This window comes from Aethalodelphis obliquidens, unplaced genomic scaffold (assembly GCF_003676395.1).
Source record: "Aethalodelphis obliquidens isolate GAN/ISIS:26980383/991018 unplaced genomic scaffold, ASM367639v1 scaffold18, whole genome shotgun sequence".
In the NCBI taxonomy this organism is placed as follows: Eukaryota; Metazoa; Chordata; class Mammalia; order Artiodactyla; family Delphinidae; genus Aethalodelphis; species Aethalodelphis obliquidens.
The window spans coordinates 10492992-10512660 of record NW_020837962.1 but is presented as its reverse complement, the minus strand read 5'-3'; the positions used below and the strand labels follow the sequence as shown (position 1 = coordinate 10512660).

Below are 19669 nucleotides of genomic sequence, written 5' to 3'. Positions count from 1 at the left end.
CCTGGCGGTGGTCTTCCTCATAGATGTCATTGTTATAGCATTCAGGACCTCGAGTGTCACCCCCTCAGTTAAGGGCCCCTGGAATTGGACTCAGAGAGGAGGGGTGGACCAGGTGGCCGAGTACAGGTGTTGCTCGAAGCTGGAGGCCTCTTCTCATCCCAGCAGGGCTGGTGGCCAGTCCCCCAGCGGCCCCCAGGGCAGCACCTCGCTGTTTCTAGAGAAAGTTGGAGAAGGCAGGGCTGGAGCTGCATCTGCCCAGCCCAGCGTCAGAGGCCGTGGCAGCATCCTCCCTCACTGAACCAGGATTTGGGGGCAGGCCAGGAACCCCCTCTAGTCCCCGGAACACCCTTTGCATCAATTCTGGGATTGGCATGTAGGAGCAGGGATGGGGTGGGGGTGGCTAAGATGGGGAGTGTGGACAGGCGACAAAGTGCTGTTTCAGGGCCACTTGTGTCCCCGGCTCTGGGTGAGGTTCTTCCATGAGCAGCAAAGGAGGGCCCTCCAGGCCTTGGCTGAGCTCAGCTGCCACCCCCCCCCCCCGCCCCGGCCAACAGGACCGCGGCCCCCACCTCTCCTCTGTGAGCAAACAATCAGAATCATGTCTTACAAAGAACAGACTCCAAAAATATATATAAATAAATAAAAACCTTAAACATTCTTACAGGGATCTTAAAGAACAGAATACATGTTAAAAACTTCAGTAATTTATATCAATTTTAAGCGGTACTTTATATACAATGGGGGAAAAAAACACATGCATAGTCCAAATACAATGTTGAAAACAGCATTTTCATAACAAAAGAGCTGGAACACGAAGTGTTAACACCATGTACATGAATTCAAGGACCACCCTTTTTGTCTGTTGCACACAGTTTATTTAACAATATGATATAAGAAATGAGTTGGTACTTTACCATTCTATACAGTGATTGAATCTTCTTGAATTTTCTTATTTATAGTAATTATAGCGCTTGCATGATTTACACTAGAATTGCTTTTCCTCATTTCAAGTTTCACATAGAAGAAAGAAAAGAATGCTTCTTCTCTATTAACATTAGCATGGTCTAAGAGAGTGATCATCCCTATTTTTTGTCTAAAACCAGTTTTATCAGAGAAACAAAGCAACAATTTCTACATCTGCAAGACAAGAGTCTGGCTTAAGCCAGTATGTATAGATAGATGTGTGTGTGGGTGTGTACGTGTGTGCGCTCAGGAGCCAATTCCTATCATCCAGGGGTAATACTTGGAGACGCCCACAGAGTTCACTATAGAAAAAATCTTCCCGCAACGTCAGAAAGTTATCGGGATACATTATAAGCTTGCATTATTTCAGGAATCAGTTTCTGAATATTATTTTCTTCTCACTTTTAAACATAAATGTTTAAAGTCTTGAAAATACAAATAAAAAATATGAATATAATGAACTTGTTTTTCCCGTTAAAAAAAGGCATGAGTCACCAGCAATGACGACAAAAAGAATCCAAACAAAACCCCCCTCCCCCCAAAACAAAAAACAAAAAACGAAAAAAAAAAGAGAGAGAGAGACCAGATATTTAAATCAACTGGTTTTTAACAAAAAAATATATTCTTTGTATTGTTTCTTTAAACAGCAATCTACCCTTCCACGGCTTGGAAGTAGCAGTTCCATCTAGGAATAAAAAGAGCCCAGATGCCTGGATTTCAGTACAAAAGGTCCAAGAACATGAAAGGGAAAAAAAAACAAGTGATGCTCTCACAATGCTACAAACCCTCCACAAACTTTTCTAGGGTGTCTCCCGTGGTGTCGCCGACCAGGGACAGCTCATTGGACAACGCACTCCTGTTGGGGGTGTTCAGCTGGGGGAGCATTGCACTCTGTTCGGGGTTCCCCAAGTGTCCCTGATCTATGGAGCTGGCCATGGTGACTGCGAGTCCTGGGTGGGGGGAACCAGTCTGGGGCGAGACGTGGTGTGGTGAAGGCTGGGGCTGTATCCGTGGCGACGGGCTGGAATGTGGAGGCTGGGACTGGGGCCGTGGAGACTGGACAGGGGCCGGAGACCGCACCTGGCTACTGAGGGACGTGGCCATCTGCTGGCCGGGGAGGTGCGAGGCCTGCGGCTGTCCTGAGAGCATGTGCTGCTGGGGGCTCATGGGGTTCGGCTGGCCCGGGGACCCGATCTGCTGCTTCATCTGCTGCTGCTGCAGAATCCGCTGTTGCAGGGCCTGCTGGATGTTGGGCGTGCTGTCTGAGCCCAGCCCAGGCTGCCCCATCTGGCTGAGCTGTCCCATCTGGGCTGCCATCTGGCCCATGGAGCTGCCCTGGATGGGGAGGTGCTGCTGCATCCGCTGCTGTTGCATGGCCGCGGGGTAGCCTCCGGGTCCCTGAGGCTGCTGGAACTGGCCATGCCCCGCCATGCCCCCGGCCATGCCGGCACTGCCCTGCTGCTGCTGCTGCTGCTGCTGTTGCTGCTGCTGCTGCTGCTGCTGCAAGAGCTGCCTTCGCAGCATCTCTCTGTACTGTGGGTTCATACTTGCCATGCTGGGGTTGTGCCCTGGGTTCATGATGTTCAGGGCCTGGCCCTGGGGGTTCAGGCCGCCCATCGCCGGCTGCTGAGGAGGCACACCGGGCCGTGGGCCGCCGGCTTGCATGGCATTCAGGTTCTGCAGGCTGGGCTGCTGGTGCAGGCCGGGCTGGGGCTGCAGGCCGGGCTGAGGCTGCAGGCCAGGTTGGGGCTGCAGGCCGGGCTGACTGGCCACGTACTTGGCCGTGCGTTGTTTAATGAAAGCTGCCATCAGCTGAGGATTGGACTTGAGGATGTTGAGCACCTGCTGCTGCTGCTGTGGGGAGCTGGGGGACTTCAGGGTCCGAAGCAGGTCCTGCAGGGCGCCGGGCGAGATGCTCCGGGGCGGTTGCACGCTGGGCATCCGTGGCCCGGCCACGGCCGGCTGGGCCTGCATGGACATCACGGGTCTCGGCATGCCTGGCATCGGCTGCTGCTGGGGGATGGGCGCCTGTTGCCACTGCCCAGGTGGCAGGTTGGGCACAACGGGCCCGCTGACCTGGTTGGGTCGGGGCACATTCAGGCCCACAGGGGCCATCTGGCTCACCGGGGTCACCATGCCCGTGCGCCCTGGGGGCATGCCGTTGTTGATGTTCACCCGGTACAGGTGCTGCTGCTGCTGGGCCTCCCGCTCGATCTGCCGGGCCGCCTCCACTGCCGCGGGTGGGGGCTGGGCGGGGGGCGGTGGGGCTGGCACCTGGTTGGTGGGCTTCCCGGTGGATACCGTTGTGGGGGGCTGAGTCCGGGCCACACTGGGGAAGCCGGCTGGTGACATGTTCACGGGCGAGGGCTGCGGCTGGGCGGGGGGCTGTGGCGTCTGGGGCGTGCTGGGCTGCTGCGTGGGGGTCCCGGGTGGTGCTGAGGTAGGGGAAGGCAGGCTCTGCTGAGGCACGTTGCGGGTGTTCATGGTGGCCATCCGCCGGCGCATGAGCTGGGCCTGCTGCAGGCGGTGCTGGATCTGCTGCTGGCGGAGCTTGTGTTTGATGTTGAGGCAGAAGGGCACGGGGCACTTGTTTTCTTGGCAGTGTTTGGCGTGGTAGCAGCAGAGGGCAATGAGCTGCTTGCACACTGGGCAGCCGCCGTTGGTCTTGCGTTTGCAACCCTTGGTGTGCTGCACCACCCGCTTCATCTTCTGGCAGGACGGCAGTGAGCAGTTGGCGTTGCGGCACTGACAGGCGTGCACCAGGGACTGGATGCAGCGCTGGATGCTCAGGCGCCGTGACTCCTGGGGGCTCTTGGACTGTGGTTCACCCTGGCTGCTGCCCTCGTCATCCAGGCCCAGCCCCCACTTCACCATCTTGTGGGTGTGGCTCTTCGTGTTGTAGCAATTGATGCAGAGGTCGTAGTCCTGCGGGTGAGGACAAGGGACAAGCCAGCATCAGCATGCGGCCCTGACCACCAGCTCCCCCCCATCCCCACGAGGCTCACGGATGCCAAACATGTCTGCTCCCCAGAACCTTCACTCCCAGGAACACTCCACAGCCCAGAAATTCCAGAGACCACCGGTCCACCTACTTGCCCTCTTCTGGGGGCCCCTCTGCCTTCTCCCAACCTGCTAGCTCACAGCGTGTGTGGCTTCGTGAGCACCCCGAGGCTGGGGCCCCTACGCTCTGGGGCTGCTGTGGGTGCCCTCGGTGCATCCCCAGAGCTCTGCTGGGCAGCCGGTGGGCGGGCACTGGGGCTGAGAGGCCTTCACCAGGAGGAAGGCCCTGGGCTCGCACCATGGCAACATAATGCCCCCTCCCCAGGTTTCTAAAAGCTGCACCTGGAGACGGAGACCACAAAGCACTAGATCTGGAGGATGAGCCCTGTGACCAGGACTGCTAACCTTCTCACAGCAAGGATGTGAAAATCCCCACAGTGGGAAATAAGAGAGAGGACAAAAGAAAGCTGGAGAGAGTGGCAGAGAGATGAGGGCATTATAGAGGCCCCCTCTGCCCCCAGAGAGCACAGAGCTGCTGTTGTGGAGCACTCAACTATGGGGACTATCTAGGCGTTGACACCAGCAAGGTGAGGACTGGGCAGGAGAGGAGTCTGACTATCTGCGGGGGGAGGCAGAGCACGTGACACCCCGTGCGAGTGACCCGTCTGTGCCAGGGACAGGCCGAGACCCCTGCAGAGGGGTTGCCAGTGTGGTTTGACCACGGGATCCACCAGGACAAGAGAGGAGGGGCTTAAGACCCCTGACCAAAGGGACCCAGCCTGACAACAGCAGGAAATCCCAACCTCTTGGCAAGTAGACTGGGAACACCAGAAGAGGAACCAGTCAGAATCCCAATGGACCAAAGCACTGCCGTGCTCTCTTCTCTCTGCACTCCCACCCTGCACCGAGAGGCCTATGCGTGTGCCTGACACAGAGCTGGTGTTAACGAAACACAACAAATAAAATAACAAAGTGCCTTGTGATCATCTCCGCATCCTGGAAAGGCCAGCACAAATGTTGTCTCCCAGGGAAGCTCACTGGCTTCCCTCCATCCCCTGAAGACCAGCTCCCCCCAACACCCCAGACACATGCCACTGGGACCAGGTTGGGACCAGGCTGCCTCGTGAGCAGACACCGGCTGCTTCTTGCCCTGGATCGCTGGCGCTAAGCCCCATAACAGGCACAGGGCAGGAACCCCACCAACATCGAGAGAAACCCTCTCATTCGTGAACCCCAAAACACAATCTCAAAACCAACAGTGGACTAGTGGAGTGGACAGATGAGCATTCATCTGGTCATTTTCTCCCCAGAAAACGCCAACTGTTTAACAGTTGCCCTGAAATACACACGCACAGCCCGAGAGCGCCGTGGGCCTCGCCAGCTCTACCGGCAGCCCTGCGCGGGCAGGTGCCCCGCGCTCACCTCACACACGGTGCAGTGCCAGCGCGTCTCCACATGGTGCTTGCACTCATTGCAGGTGTAGACGAAGCGGTCCTGGCCCTGGGTGTGCAGCTCCACCAGCATGCACAGCGTGGACCACTTGGAGCGCCGCAGGGAGGAGAACTCCCAATGCTTGTCCCGGGCCAGCGTGAGGAAGGCGTCCCGCCCGTCCATGAGGTCACAGCTGAGCAGGGGGTCGGGGTCGACGATGGGGGGCAGCGTGTTGATGACGGGCCCAGCGTGGAGGTGGATCACAAAGAAGACCTGGGGGACGGCAGGGAGGAGCAGCGTCAGCCCCGCAGAGAGAAGGACCGAGCCAACTCCTGCTGTCCCCAGGGCTGAACTGCGTTGGTGACAAGCAGTGGTGACAAGCAGTGTGGTGTCGCCAGGCCAGGCCTCCTCCCCCTGCACTTGGTCCGCCCCCACCCCACCCCGCCCACCCCCACCTCTTTGTGCTTCTCCATCGTGGCATAGAGCTTCTGGGACAAGTCGTTGGACACGTTGGGCATGCTGGGCTTTTTCTTGTTGGCTCGGCTGATGCTGCTTTTATTCTTGTTGGTTTTCTTGTTGTTCTTTTTCTTGGCGTTCTTGCTGTCGCCCTGGCTGCCCTGCAATAAGACTCAGAGCTGTCGGCCCTGCCTAGCATCCTGCTCCAATGTCCAGCAGGGAGGCCACCAGTTCCTGCTGCGGGGGCTCCAGGGAGCTGGGGCTGAGGCAGGAGACCACCGAGCAGACCCCTACCTGCCTGCGCAGGCCGTGTGAGTGGCTGTCAACACTGCCACTGCCACTGCCTTCAGAGGAAACCACTAAGGGGAAGGAGATGAGTATGGAAGCAGGGCCCGGACTTGGCCAGGACCGAATGGGTACAGTGGTGACAAACATAAAGCAAGCACTGCCTGTGCCACAACAGCCGCACATCACGTGGAGGCTGGAGGGAAGAATACACCTGGGATGCTAGTTGGATCTAACCACGGAGGCGGTGGAGGCCGTTTCTCCTGGTCCTATGTTTTCTACTGGCTGGAGGCAGGCACTCCTCCTCGACGGGCACACAGCCAGGGCTGTGTTCCCCTCAGAGCCCCTCTGTGGCAGCTCGGCCGGCAGTACAGACTCTCCTCCCAGCACCCCCTGAGCCTTGGATGCCAGTGCTGACTCAGGCCACCTCCTGTGCCTGGGTGTCCGTCCGGCAGAGGCAGAGGAATCTGGGTTCATTAATCGGCTGTGGTCTTCCTCCCACAGGCACTCCAAGTTCCCACTGAAATCCAGCCCACCCTTCCAGGTCAGCTTGAGGGAGGGACCTGCCGGCATCTCTCCAGTCCCTGAGGAGCAGCATCTCCACCCCTAAATCACCCAATGTTCCAGGGGATGCCTCCAGGGAGGTCCAGCAAAAGGCAGGCAGAGAACGATGACCACAGCCCTCGACCTCTCCTCGGGACCCACCTGTGACATGAGTACTTGTCACATCCTCACCCACACTTTCTCCATTTTGGAAGGGGCTAGGGATGCTGTCTTACAAAAAGGACACACCCTAAAAAGCACATGCTGCCTGGCACGAAGCAGCCCATGCAGGCGTTCCACCCTAGACCCCTGGCTCTGGATGCTGGCTCCACATGCAGCCCCAAGCCCTCCTGGGGGCCCCAGGCCTGCACGGGTGGTAACAGGCATCTCGAGATTAACACATCTGCAGCCAATTCTTGACTTCTTCCCCCAAGTGTGCTCTCCCTTCCTTCTCCCCTTCAGGGAGACGCAGCAACACTGACTCAATTCTAAGGCCCCAGACCCAGCAGGCAGCCTCGATCCAGGATCTTCCTCATACACCACAAAGATGCGCCCTAAGTTCTGAGGTTGTTACTCTCAAAACACATCATACGCTGCTCACTGCCGACAGCTACGCATCCAACTAAACCACCATCATCTCTTACTTGAACATGTGAAACACAGCACACTCGCTCCCGACTCGGACTCTGACACCCTCCTCCTTTTGCTGGAGGCTCCTCCGCCGGGATCTTCTGGGTTCCTCTCACCAGTCAGTCTCTGCTCAGATGCCACCTCCCCAGACAGGCCCTCCCAAAGGTGCTGCATCTGCCCTCTTCCCTCGTGTCTGTTCTACACCATCTCAGCATGCACCACACACTAGGACACACACCCCTTGAGGGCAGGGATGGAGACCTCTTTAGTTCCCACTGCACCCCTCAGGATGGTGCCCGCACATGGCGGGGGCTCAGTGACCAGAGTGAGTGCACAGACGCATGAACACCCAGTGAAGAGTGGGGGGCAGTTTACAACAAGGAGAGTGAATGTGGCCTGGCAAACAAGAGTCTCCTCCTCAAGTCATTTCTAAAGTGAACTGACTGGTTCCTGATCATGACACCCGTCTCCATCTCTATCTCTGGCACCTCTTCTGGGCTCCCTGGCAGGGTGCCCTCCTCTCTCATCTTGCTGTGTCTCAGCCCCGCTGTCCTGCCCAGAGATGCCAGAGCAAGCCCCTCTGTCCACCTAGTAGGTGATGTGTCTCCAGTTCGCCCAGCACCCAGTGTGGGCTGTGCCCCCAGGCCCAGGCCTGCCCTGTGGTGGGCGGTAACACAGTGAGGTTATGTATGAAAACACCACCACAGACAAAGGAGGCCATGTCTTGAGAAACGAGCAGCCCACACTCACTCCCTGACCTGCTGGAGCGCAGCCTTTAGCACATGCGCTGGGGCCCTTGGGCTTTACCTCCGGGGTCTCACTGGCCGCGGTGCTCTCCTCCTTCTTCCTCTCTTCTTCCTCCTGTTCCAGCTCCTTAATGCTCTCCTCCAACACGTTAGGCCAGAAGTCACCCTCGAAATAGGGCAGTTCCTTGGCACTGGTGAGCCTGTCTTCAGTTGCTTGTTTGAAAATGTCCTGGAAAGTGAACAAGCACAGTGGTGAGACGAGGGGGGCTGGGTGACACTCTGGGGAGGGGGCTTGGGGCCACGACATGGAAAGGGGACCGCACACTCCTGAGGCGCATGGTTTCACAAGATCTACCACCACTTCTCTTGGACTGCCGACTGCAAATCTTGACAGACAGCGGAGAAGTTGCTTCTTAGTTTATGATTTTAAAAAATTTAAATTTTTGCTTTCCAATAATCATAAGTAGATATAATTCTAACACATGTGAGCACAGAGGGAGACACGTGAAGATGTGGGAGTCATTGGTGAGGAGCCCCCCCGCCTGCCCCCGCAGTGTGGGCACCTTATAGTCATGGATGATGCGCTCGGCAAAGGCCTTGTCCAGCATCTTCTTGTACCACTCCTGCAGGCGCTTTGGCTTGGGGATTTTTTGATCTGGGGGGTGGCAATGGAAGATGTAGTCGTCTCCTTCACTTGGGGGACAGGCCCAGATGTGTCCTGTTACATACCTGCAGGACATACACACAATTCAGACGGAAGCAGTGAGCGAAATCATCCCTGCCTTTGAGGAGTAACAGCTGAGGAACACGGACCAAAGCAAGGACAGAAATAACTATGAAGAAAAACAACAAAAAAGAAATTACAAAATGCTTCTGGCAGAACATGTGAGAGGCCTAAGAGAGGTTCCAAACCATTGTGCTGGGGAAGGGGGTTAGGGTAAAGCCAAATCTCTACAGAGTGCAAACGCAGGCTGGAAATTGGCCCAACGGTACCTCCCTCTTCGGTGTGCATGTCAGGCAGGGGCTAAGGCTGCAAGGGAACCTGTGACACAGGAGAGAGCCTGGGAAGACGGCAACGCGTGAGGCGTATCAGACGGCTTGTCCCCAGGGTGGATGCACTGAATTTCCTATCTACTTTCTCCTGCACATTGGAAAGGAAGTTGAGTATTTCTTTCTAAGGGGTTAAAGACAAAATAGATCTCATTCATTCTGCTCAAGACACTTCAATCAAACATCTCTTTTCCAAATTTGGGAAAGAAATGTGATCTAGAACGTAAGAAGAGAGACAGGAAAGGAAGTCAGACACAAGAGACCACATCTGGTAGGATTCCGCTTCTATGAACCGTCCAGAAAAGGCACAGTTATGGAGACAAAAAAGGAGATTAGTAGTCACTGGGGGCAGGGGTCCAAAAGGGATGAACAGCAAATGGGTGCAGGGATCTTAACGGGGGTTGGGGGGATGAGAATGTTCTGAAACTGATTTACCGTGACAGCTGCATTACTTGGTAAAGTTACTAAAAATCACTGAATGTACACCTGAAGTAGGTGAATTGTATGATACATAAAATATGCCTCAATAAAGTTTTAAAAAAACAGACTAGAATGTGAGAAAAACACAGGAGGCAGGGAAAGCACATGAGCTGTGCTGGGAGCCCCAGACCCAAGTGGCCCAACAGAACATCTGGCTGGAAGGGTGCTCTGGAGACCCCTGAATCCATTTAAGGACATCAAAATAGAAACACAAAAAACCTTAAGAAATACTTGTGCTATTTCACAAAATACACAGTGAAAATTAAAAATGGAGTTTTTATTAGTTCTGAATAATTTGAATTAAACTCACCCCAATTTCTTCACGTACTCTAAATATCCAATAAGGATCTCATGGTAAACAGCTGTTCGGAGGCATCTCGGTCGGAAGAAATGAATACTGTCCAGATAAGATATGTACACACGCCTGGGGGGCAGGGTGAGAAAGAAATTAATTGAAAGTTCAGGTTATCTCCCAAACTTGAAACCAAACACCAGCATCTAAAAAAAGCTCCAGAAATAAATTCTGTTTTGATAGCATTTACACTGGCCACAAACAGGACATAAGAAATCTGCCATCACCAAGCTCTGCTACCAATCAATAAAATAGAATTCAATTTCATCACTGAACTAAGAAGCAATGCCATCACTCACCATGGGGAACCGTGGAGAGATCAGGGCAAATTAGGAAAAGCCACTTCTAATTCCTTCTCACCCAGATTCTTGACTGAACATGAAATAACTCTCAGGAGAGGTGTGACATTTTCATAGGTGAAGAGAAGCCTGGCCTGTGCAGCAGTCCCCACCCCCTTCTCCATAGGTTTACCTGCCCCAGGTAAGACAGGGGCAACAGCAAGACCAGGATCAAAACCCATGTGTGCTTACAACACAAAGCACTCTACAATCATCAAAACTCTTCACTTCCCACTGGCTTAGCAGAAAACGAACTAACGAAACTAACTAGTAGTTCTCTAAGATGTTTAGAGCCTTGGTCGCTAGCACAACACGTGACACGCACCCCAAAGGAGCTAGAGGATTACCTTGTGTTTGGAGGGGGGCAATCAGAGCCATACTCTTGGACGTGCATCCCAAAGAAGCACACGTCCACTCCATCAATTTCCTCAAAGGCAAAGAGTGCTTTGGTTCGATACGGGAAAGATTCAGACATTTCCCCAGAATCCACAAACCTGAAATAAAAGAGCCTGATGTTTGCATGCATCACTACCATTTACAAAGTGCTTTACAGACAAGACCTGCTGCCGTAAACCCGCTCAGTGCAGAGAAGCTGGAGGCGAGGTCGCCCCTTCTGACCACTGGCCCAGGCAGCTCAGAGTCTTGGCCCCATTCTTTGTGACACTGCTTCACTCAGAAAGGAATTCCACCTCCCCTGATGAATGTGGGATACTGACAGAAGGGTGGCTACATGCTAACTGATGAAAAGCTTTCAAATTATGCAAACTCTAAAGCTTTGCCAGAAAGCTAGGCTCTGGTTAACCACATGGGGTGCCCACTGGAACGTCTGCACACAAACCGTGACTTCATCCCGGGCTTGACTTCCACCGTCTTGTCTGAGCTGGCCACTACGCGGACAAACACCTCCCCGGCTTCAGGATGATTCTGTCGCCGCAAAAACTTGTTGACTCGGTCTTCCAAGTGGTTTCCCAACCGTGTGGTCTGCAGTCCTGCAAAGTCCAGCACAAGCAGATGAGAGGACTTCGGGAGGGTTGAGGTCACAGAATCCACCTCTTTCAGTGTAGTCTGGTATTTTAAGGAGTAACATTCTCCAAATACAGAAGGGATCTAATGTGTCCTATGAGGTAATAAGCATTTTATAAAAGAAAGGTGGACCCTGAAATCTCAGGCATTCCACGCACTGAAAACTACTGTCAAATGCCCAATATTTCCATCTTTTTCTAACTGTAAGGGGCAGAAGAGACACAAAGGTGGACCCAAATCTGAAGGAAGATGGGCTCTGGGGTGAAGCAGGGGAGCAGGCACGAGGGAGCCGCACTGGGTCCACCCTGCCTCCTGCCCCACATGCCCAGCCCCTAGTGAGACAGAGATCTGGCCCTGGCTGCGCCCACACAGCTGTGCCCCAAGGCTGGAAGAACTTGAAGAACTCTTAACAGAAATGGGGACACTGCCACTGCTTTCCATGGAAGGCAGGGCTGGCACAGCCTCAGAGACAGGATGGCACAAATGCCCCTTCCTGCCCAGCTCTGATGAGAGTCCTGGTGCAGAGTCTGAGACAGCTAAGCTAGCAGGCAGCCAAAGGCTACCTCACTCTGTGAGCATTCCAATACTGGGCGGCAAGGGACACTGTTCCACGACGCAGACCTGCCCAGCACCATTGCTGGTGGGCTCCTCCGCCCTGCCCCTCTGTACCCTCCCTCTCCCAGGGATGGGCCAGGAGTTACACAGCATATAAATACAATACAGTCACAGCACAGAAAAACTCTGTGCATATGGGGATAAAAGACTAGACAGGAAAGCTGCAAAAGGTTAACAGTGACTACAGATGATAGGATTTTAGAAGATTCCTTACTGAGGTTAAGAAATATCTGCAAAATTTAGGCTTTTAAAATTTAGTTTCTCTGCAATAAACATACCAATGGCGGAGTTTTTTTGGTATATAAATTATACCTCAATAAAAGTGATTAAAAAAAAACAATGGCAATGAAATAAAGACCCCATTAAAAAATAAAAACTTTAAAAGCTATAAAAATGAGAAGTAGAATTGTTTCACACTCTGATACACGTGCACACTTTCCACAGCTGTTTAGTTATGCTCTGGATCCCCTTATTTCAACCTCCCACAGCTGAGATAACCATCCTGAGAAAAAGAGAATTAGGTGCAAAGGACTTACGACCATCTCATCTATTCTTTGTGAAGCCCAGAAGAAAATTCTCATGTTCTCGCCCCCCTGTACTCCCGCCCATGCCGCTGCTGAGCAAGTTTTGTCCCCTTATGAGGTGGCTTCCAATCCAGAAAGAGAGGACACAGCTAAGAAGGGCCACCCTGCACTGGTGCAGGGAGCTCCCCCTTCCCTTGTGAAACTATGATTACACACACTATGATTTTCACATAATGAATAGGAGTAAACCTTCAAAATTAGGTCTTTACATTTTCCCCCAAAATTACCTGTGCTAAAAATAGTTTATGAATTTTATTTTATTTTTTTATATAGCAGGTTCTTATTAGTTATCTATTTTACACATATTAGTGTGTATATGTCAATCCCAGTCTCCCAATTCATCCCCCCCACCCCCCCACCGCTTTCCCCCCTTGATGTCCATACGTTTGTTCTCTACATCTGTGTCTCTAATTCTGCACTGCAAACCTGTTCATCTGTACCATTTTTCTAGGTTCCACATATATGCGTTAATATACGGTATTTGTTTTTCTGACTTATCACTCTGAAAATAGTTATTTTTTAAAATACATTTATTTATTTTTGGCTGAGTTTTCATTGCTGCATGCAGGCTTTCTCTACTTGTGGCGAGCAGAGGCTACTCATCGTTGCGGTGTGTGGGCTTCTCACTGTTGTGGCTTCTCTTGTTGCAGAGCACAGGCTCTAGGCGCACAGGCTTTGGTAGTTGTGGCTCGCAGGCTCTAGGGCGCAGGCTCAGTAGTTGTGGCGCATGGGCTTAGTTGCTCCGCGGCATGTGGGATCTTCCCAGACCAGGGCTCGATCCCGTGTCCCCTGCATTGGCAGGTGGATCCTTAACCATTGTGCCACCAGGGAAGCCCAAAATACAGTTTTTAAATGAGACAATTATGACGATCTGGTCACAAGCACCAAACTGAACGCCGTGAAGAGGGCTGGAGAGGTGCTCCGCTATGTCCCCTGAGAGAAGAGCCATGGGCTTTACACACGGGACGGCACAGTGAAAAACCTGGAGAGCAGCCAGCACGTGCTCAGAGACTCAGTACTGGGGAAAGAAGGGCTGTTCTCATGCTGCGGTGCCATGTGGAGGTGTTCTCCAGACCAGCAAGTTCAGGCACTGAGGGCAGGCATTTCTGCAACAGCCCCTCCCACTGGACAGGAGAGCCCAGGCCACCCTCACTGTGATGGTGCCTCGGGCTTCCCACAGGGTGGCCACGTGCTTTGGTTTAGGTTCCCGTTTCCACTCCCCACAGCCCATCGTGCTGCAGCGGACGGCCCTGTACATGCCTTTAGGCACACGAGCAAATATCTTTGTAGGAGACATGCGTCAAGGTGGAACTGCTGAGTCTAAAAATGGACATTTTAAATTGTACCCCACCATGTATATTTTTGGCCACGGTGCATGATGGGAGCCTTATATTTCCCTTTATGTGATCAAATCCTTCAGCCTTTTGCTTTCTGACCTCTGGGCTGTATCTTTTTTAGGAAGGTTTTTCATAACTGAACACAGTAAAAACACTCTCTTTCTCTGACCTCCAAAGCATTTGTTGTTGTTACTTTTCGCCCCTTTAGCCACCCGAGTTGCGTTGTGCATGTGGCGTATAATGGGGAGGTGGTTTTGGGTGGATAGTCAGTTGTTTAGTATCACTCTCTGACCAGCAGCTGGAAGATATTTTCAATGCAGTCGTCCCTCCGTACCCACAAGGGACTGGTTCCAGGAACCCCTCAGACACCAGAATCCAAGGATGCTAAAGTTCCTGACATACAGTGGTGCAGTACAGAAGGCCCTCTGTACCCACAGGTCCCACATGCATGGACACGGAGGGCCCACTGCACTAAGTCTTGGCAAACTTAGTGGCAACCTCTCTTTTGTGACCGACAGACACTTGCAGAGATGATGCAAATCAAAAACCCAGGGGAGACACACCACTTCTAAGGTCCTTTTCTGTAAGTGAGGGTTCTACATCTTTGAAGCTCATTTGCCGAAGGTCCACATATCCCTCTCCACCATTCTCTGGACACTAGGGGAGGGTGGGGGCTGGGCCAGCTCTCAGGTTCTCCTACCCACCCCCCCCCACCTCTACCCCTCTCTCTTCTGGCCGCAACTGCTCTTCTCTTGAAGCCTAACTCTCCTGGCAATTTCTGTTTTGGTCACCAAAGCTCTGGCCCAGGAGATTGATTCTAAGTAGCTGACTGCTTTAGTGACATCACTCAGAATGGATCCTTTAAAGTAGGGGTTCTCACCTGCACGCCCCCAACCCAGGACACCTGGTAATGTATGAAGACATTTCTGACAGCCACCATTCATGGGGGTGGGGTGGGGCAGGGAGTGTTACCAGCATTTAGTGGGCAGTAGCCTGCTGCTAAAATTCTAATTAAGCACAAGACAGCCCCCATAACAAAGACGTTTCTGGCCCAAATGTCAGTATGCATCAGAAACCCTGATCTAAAGAGAAATATTATAATAGCTGGTGAATTCATCAATATTTCAAAAGATTTTATAAGAGTGGGTTTAAGTGATAGGAAAACTGTGGATTTTGGTAATGACACAGTTTGAACGTGAATTAACGCTGACCTGGAAGGCTTCAGAGGGGCTTCTTCCTTGCCTGCCACCCTTCCCTCCTGCCCACGGACCTCCCCCTCCATCCCATCTCTCTTCTACTCCAGCTCCTCAGGTGGCCCGGCTCTTTCTGGGGAGCCCTAAGCGCTGTGCTAGTTGTTGCCTATCCTACTGGAGAGAAGTGAGAGCAGCAGTCGAGTTGACAAAGACGATACACTGTACACTTCTGAAAAGTGTCATCTCTAAAAAAGTGAAGACTACCTATGAAAAGCTACTCCTATAGCAACAGGGCGCTCTCTCTGCTCCTCGCAGACACCAGCAGCCGCTCCTAATGTGGCAGTGACACACCCAACCAGCCCTCGTGCAGACCAGGCTCCTGCCAGTCCTGGTGATGTTGGCTGATTCCCAGAGGGCCCCAGAGGGTCACTCTTCACAACAGCAGGGCCCACACCTACTGATGGGCAAACAGCCGCCCCCACAGGTGCCCAGGGCTAAGCGTGCCCAGGATGTGTGTGTGTTATTTCTAAGCTACTTGAGAAGGATCTGCTGACAGATTTTCTCTCTCAGAATTCACAAAGTTTACTGTATGTGTTTTAGATGAAAGTTTCTAAACTTTCATCTAAAACACAGACTGATCATAAAGTTGACTTTCATATAAAGATCAAGGCAAATGATTCTCTTCAAGGGTAAGACAAAAAAATACAAAAACCCTTCCACAACTTACTCTTAGCACTGAATTTGTTTTCTTTACGAGTTCTGCCCGTTTTCTTCAAGCAGTTGTCACACACAAAGCTGCAAAAAAAATAATGGGTGTGATCAGATTATATAAAACAGTATATGTTGCCAAACCAGTGAAATGCAGCATTAAAATACTTCGCTGGCAATTAAAATCGCATCATTATACAAAAGTGAAGAGGCAGACTGCTTTGATTCTACAATTCCCAAAGCGGGCAAACACTTAAGACTTAAATTTAGAACAAACTGCCATCCATCTAATTGCCGGATTCTTGCTGACAACAATGAATGAAATGCAGTAGCAGCCAGCATCCTCCCCTCTACTCTGTGCATAACTGCTTTCCCTTTCCCGAGATCACAGGAAATCACCAGGAAATTACTCACCCTGAAGGCCAAATGATATCATAGTGGAGAACACAAATCTGATGCATCTTCCGGCCACACTCCTTGCAATCAACGAAACTAGAAGACAAAGAAAGTGCACTGTGACACACGGAGCCACATACATAATGGAGCTTCTACAGAGCCTGTGTGGTGTGCTCACACCTCATCCCCTTGATGACTTCAAGAATCTGCAGCATTAATGCATCTCTTGACTAATTGAGCCGTATTTTAAAAAATGCATCAGTACGATATTTTCTATAGGAAAGACTGACTTTCGCCCTTTCTTTGTACAAATGCCTCTTTCCTCTCTTCTCCCAATCTGCTTTGCAACTGGAAGTGAACATTTATTTCTAAAAATTGTTATGACGAAGGCCTGTTTTACAGGTCAGTATTTCTGATATTACTACAGATTTTCAAGACCAGTGCTTGCTCTAGATGACTGCACATACCTAAATGGACTTAAATAAAAGAGAACAATACTGTCAGTGTTACAAACCCTTGTTCTTAAGCCCAGGTGCAGGAAACGTCTGCTGAGTCAGTTACAAGGGTGGGAAATGACGGCCTTTCTTAAAGTAAACACTAGAGAAGTTGGGATGCACCATGCCACCTGCCCCCTGCACAGCTTCCGCCATAGCTCACCTGGGCCCTGTCACCTTGCCTAGGAAACTTAATCGCCAACATGCTTGAAGGTCAAAACCTATTTTTTCACCCATGCCCTTAAAGCCACCACAACTTATACCCTGTGGAAGGCTGAGGGGCTAGAAAGTACCACATTTCTCCAAACGGTCCTGGGTCCCGGCTCTTCCTATCATGCTAGATGCCAGTCCCCATAACCTGACGCCTGCTCTCACTACTGCTGCTCGAGTCCCCGGCCCCTGACCACCCTAACTGCCCTTGCTGAGCAAGCCTTCCACCACAGATCGAGCCCAATCCAGCTTCTCTGTCCCTGCTCTGTCGGAGGAGAAAAGGACACACACAGGCAGACTGTGCAGAAAGGCAGTGACCCTCATCGGCCATCCTCAGTACTCTCTGCTGTCCTGCCCCAGCTGCTGCCCTTCCCAGCACACACAGGAGGGAATCCAGCACCCTCTGCCCCCTTGTCCTACGGGGCTCCATCCATACTCCCTACATGCCCTGCACTTGAGCTCACCTGCAGTGCTGCTGAACATCCCATGTCCTTTCATGTCTTTGTGTCTAGAATGCTCTGCCCACCACCCCCAACACCTGCTTCCAAATGAGTGTCACCTTCTCCACTGGGCCAGGGTCCCCCACTCTGGACTACCTTACTGCCTCCTGCTGCCTATGCTACGATCCGTCTGTCCTACTGGAAGACAAATGGCTGGAGGACAGACCCCCTTTATCCATCTGTGTCTTCCCCACTGCCTGGCAACTACTGCTTCAATGTAACGTATTCTGAAATTGAAAAGTGAGTATAGCAACTAACATAACATTGTAAATACTCCAGTATAAAACAAAACTTTGGGGGGACTTCCCTGGTTGCTCAGTGGTTAAGACTCTGCACTCCCAATGCAGGGGGCCTGGGTTCAATCCCTGGTCAGGAAACTAGATCCCACACGCATGCCGCAACTAAGAGTTTGCATGCCACAAATAAGGAGCCCACGAGCTGCAACTAAGGAGCCCACCTGCTGCAACTAAGGAGTCTGTGAGCCACAAACTAAGGAGACCACCTGCCACAACTAAGACCCAGCATGACTAAATAAATAAATATTTAAAAAATAAATAAATAAAATTAAAAAATTTAAAAAACTGAATATAAATCACAGGGAAACAGGAAAACTGTCAGGGAGGACACAATGTGAACAGGGAGACGGCTAGTCAGGACCAACAATCCACTGACACTAGAGACTAAAGAGACAGGGAGCAGCCTCCTCATGCACCAGGCACTTTGCTAAGTAATCAACGTGCTCCCCCCGCAACCTGGGCACAGCTGGCAGGAGAGACTAAGTCAGCTCTCAATGGGAAGTGGAGTCTGTGTCTTCCGTTGGAAGCTCGGAAGTTGAGCCAAGGGAGGGGAGAACCTGTTTCTCAGCTCTGGATGCACCACAGCCACATTTACCAAACTCCCAACAGTGCTGGAGCCTGTGCTCACCAAGCAACCCTGGACGGGCGTTCACCACAGTGACAGAACAAAATGGGCATCTCCACACACTGGGGTGCCTTCAGAACTCAGCTTTGGGTACCGGGGAGGAGCCACCACATGGAAGGAGCTCTGAGGCCTCTTTAAGGGGTTATTACAAAGCAAAATTTACATACTGAGTATTCTCACTGATCACTGGAAGAAAGGAAATTATCTGACAATGACCTTTGAAAATATACCATACCAAAGATGGTGACAAGAACATACAACACTGGGCTTCTCATTATTTATTTTTAAAAAGTGGCTTCTAAGAGTTTTTCTTTCTGAAATTTCCCTTTAAATGATACTAGCACCCCTCCACCAAATATTCCTACCTTTAGTCTCTAAAGATTCACACTAAATGGCTTCTTAAAGACAACGATGATGAAGTTATTACAGAGATTCTAACAGAGCCAAAACATCCATCTAATCTTACATTAAAGGGTGTTAAAATTCAGTAGCTGGACAGCATGCTACAGAGACATACATCTTTTGTGTGAGTTAAAACAGAATCCACATCTGAAATAACTTCACACAAAAAATTCCACCCATGGTAATATATTTATTTCCAGTGTCTTCTCCCACAGCCCAACAATAAGGAGGAAATTTCCTCATCTGAAACTAAAACCTAAAAGTCAGAAAGAAAATAGCTGTATACTCACGGTTCAGGATCTAAGGTATCATTTTTCTTCTTTTCAAACTGATCCTTTGAAATTGTCCTTGTTTTTTTGGGGAGGGGGGAAAGGAAAAATGTTAATTAACTAAATTTATCTGTTGAGTATAAACTATAGTGTCTCTGGGATATTATTCTGTAACTAGTTCTTCACATAAAAAGTAAAATGATGGTCAGCTGAAATCTCAAGTAGATGTAATAATGGCATGAACATACAACATTTAATTCTATAGAAAGCACTACCTTTTATTTTTCTCTGCCTTACTTGGAATATTTCCTCCAAACTATCATCAGCACTTATTACAAGATTTAATTTAAGGCTAGTCAAAATACACTGGCAAAATTATGTTGAGATTCAAACCTGTTAATTTCCAATCAAATCTATATGGTGAATGACTGCTGAATTTGACCAACACTGGTATTTTCAATTCTTCTAATTACAATATTCCTTCATTGACACAAGTCAGCATGTACTTGGGGATATTTTACTTATTCTTAAAGGGCTGAGTATTTCATTTTTGTGGTACTTTTATTAGTGTATATGTGAATTACTTGATTCACAGAATTATACAATCCAATTATTAATCACATAATTGGACTAAAGAATTAAATTGACAAGGGACAGAAAAATTGAATATGTAGAATTTCTGTCATTTTCGTTTATGTATCTTACAGGCAGGTATGGTTTGTTGTGCAATTGAATAAAGTAAA

At 50.7% G+C, this 19669-nt stretch overlaps 1 protein-coding gene across 7 annotated transcripts in view; it reads right to left on the bottom strand.

Moving 5' to 3' along the window:
* Window positions 1–603: 603 nt before the first annotated feature.
* Window positions 604–19669, bottom strand: part of CREBBP (CREB binding lysine acetyltransferase) — a 150189-nt gene continuing 131123 nt past the window's right edge. For all 7 annotated transcript variants that reach the window (XM_027117557.1, XM_027117555.1, XM_027117556.1 and 4 more), the window contains 11 exons: window positions 18948–19004; window positions 16149–16226; window positions 15754–15821; window positions 11113–11263; window positions 10622–10768; window positions 9895–10008; window positions 8618–8783; window positions 8116–8283; window positions 5850–6011; window positions 5386–5667; window positions 604–3888 (listed from right to left, as the gene is read on the bottom strand). In XM_027117557.1, coding sequence (XP_026973358.1) covers window positions 1741–3888; window positions 5386–5667; window positions 5850–6011; window positions 8116–8283; window positions 8618–8783; window positions 9895–10008; window positions 10622–10768; window positions 11113–11263; window positions 15754–15821; window positions 16149–16226; window positions 18948–19004 — 3541 coding nt within the window. In that variant the 3' untranslated portion in view covers window positions 604–1740. The remainder of the gene's footprint in view (window positions 3889–5385; window positions 5668–5849; window positions 6012–8115; window positions 8284–8617; window positions 8784–9894; window positions 10009–10621; window positions 10769–11112; window positions 11264–15753; window positions 15822–16148; window positions 16227–18947; window positions 19005–19669) is intronic.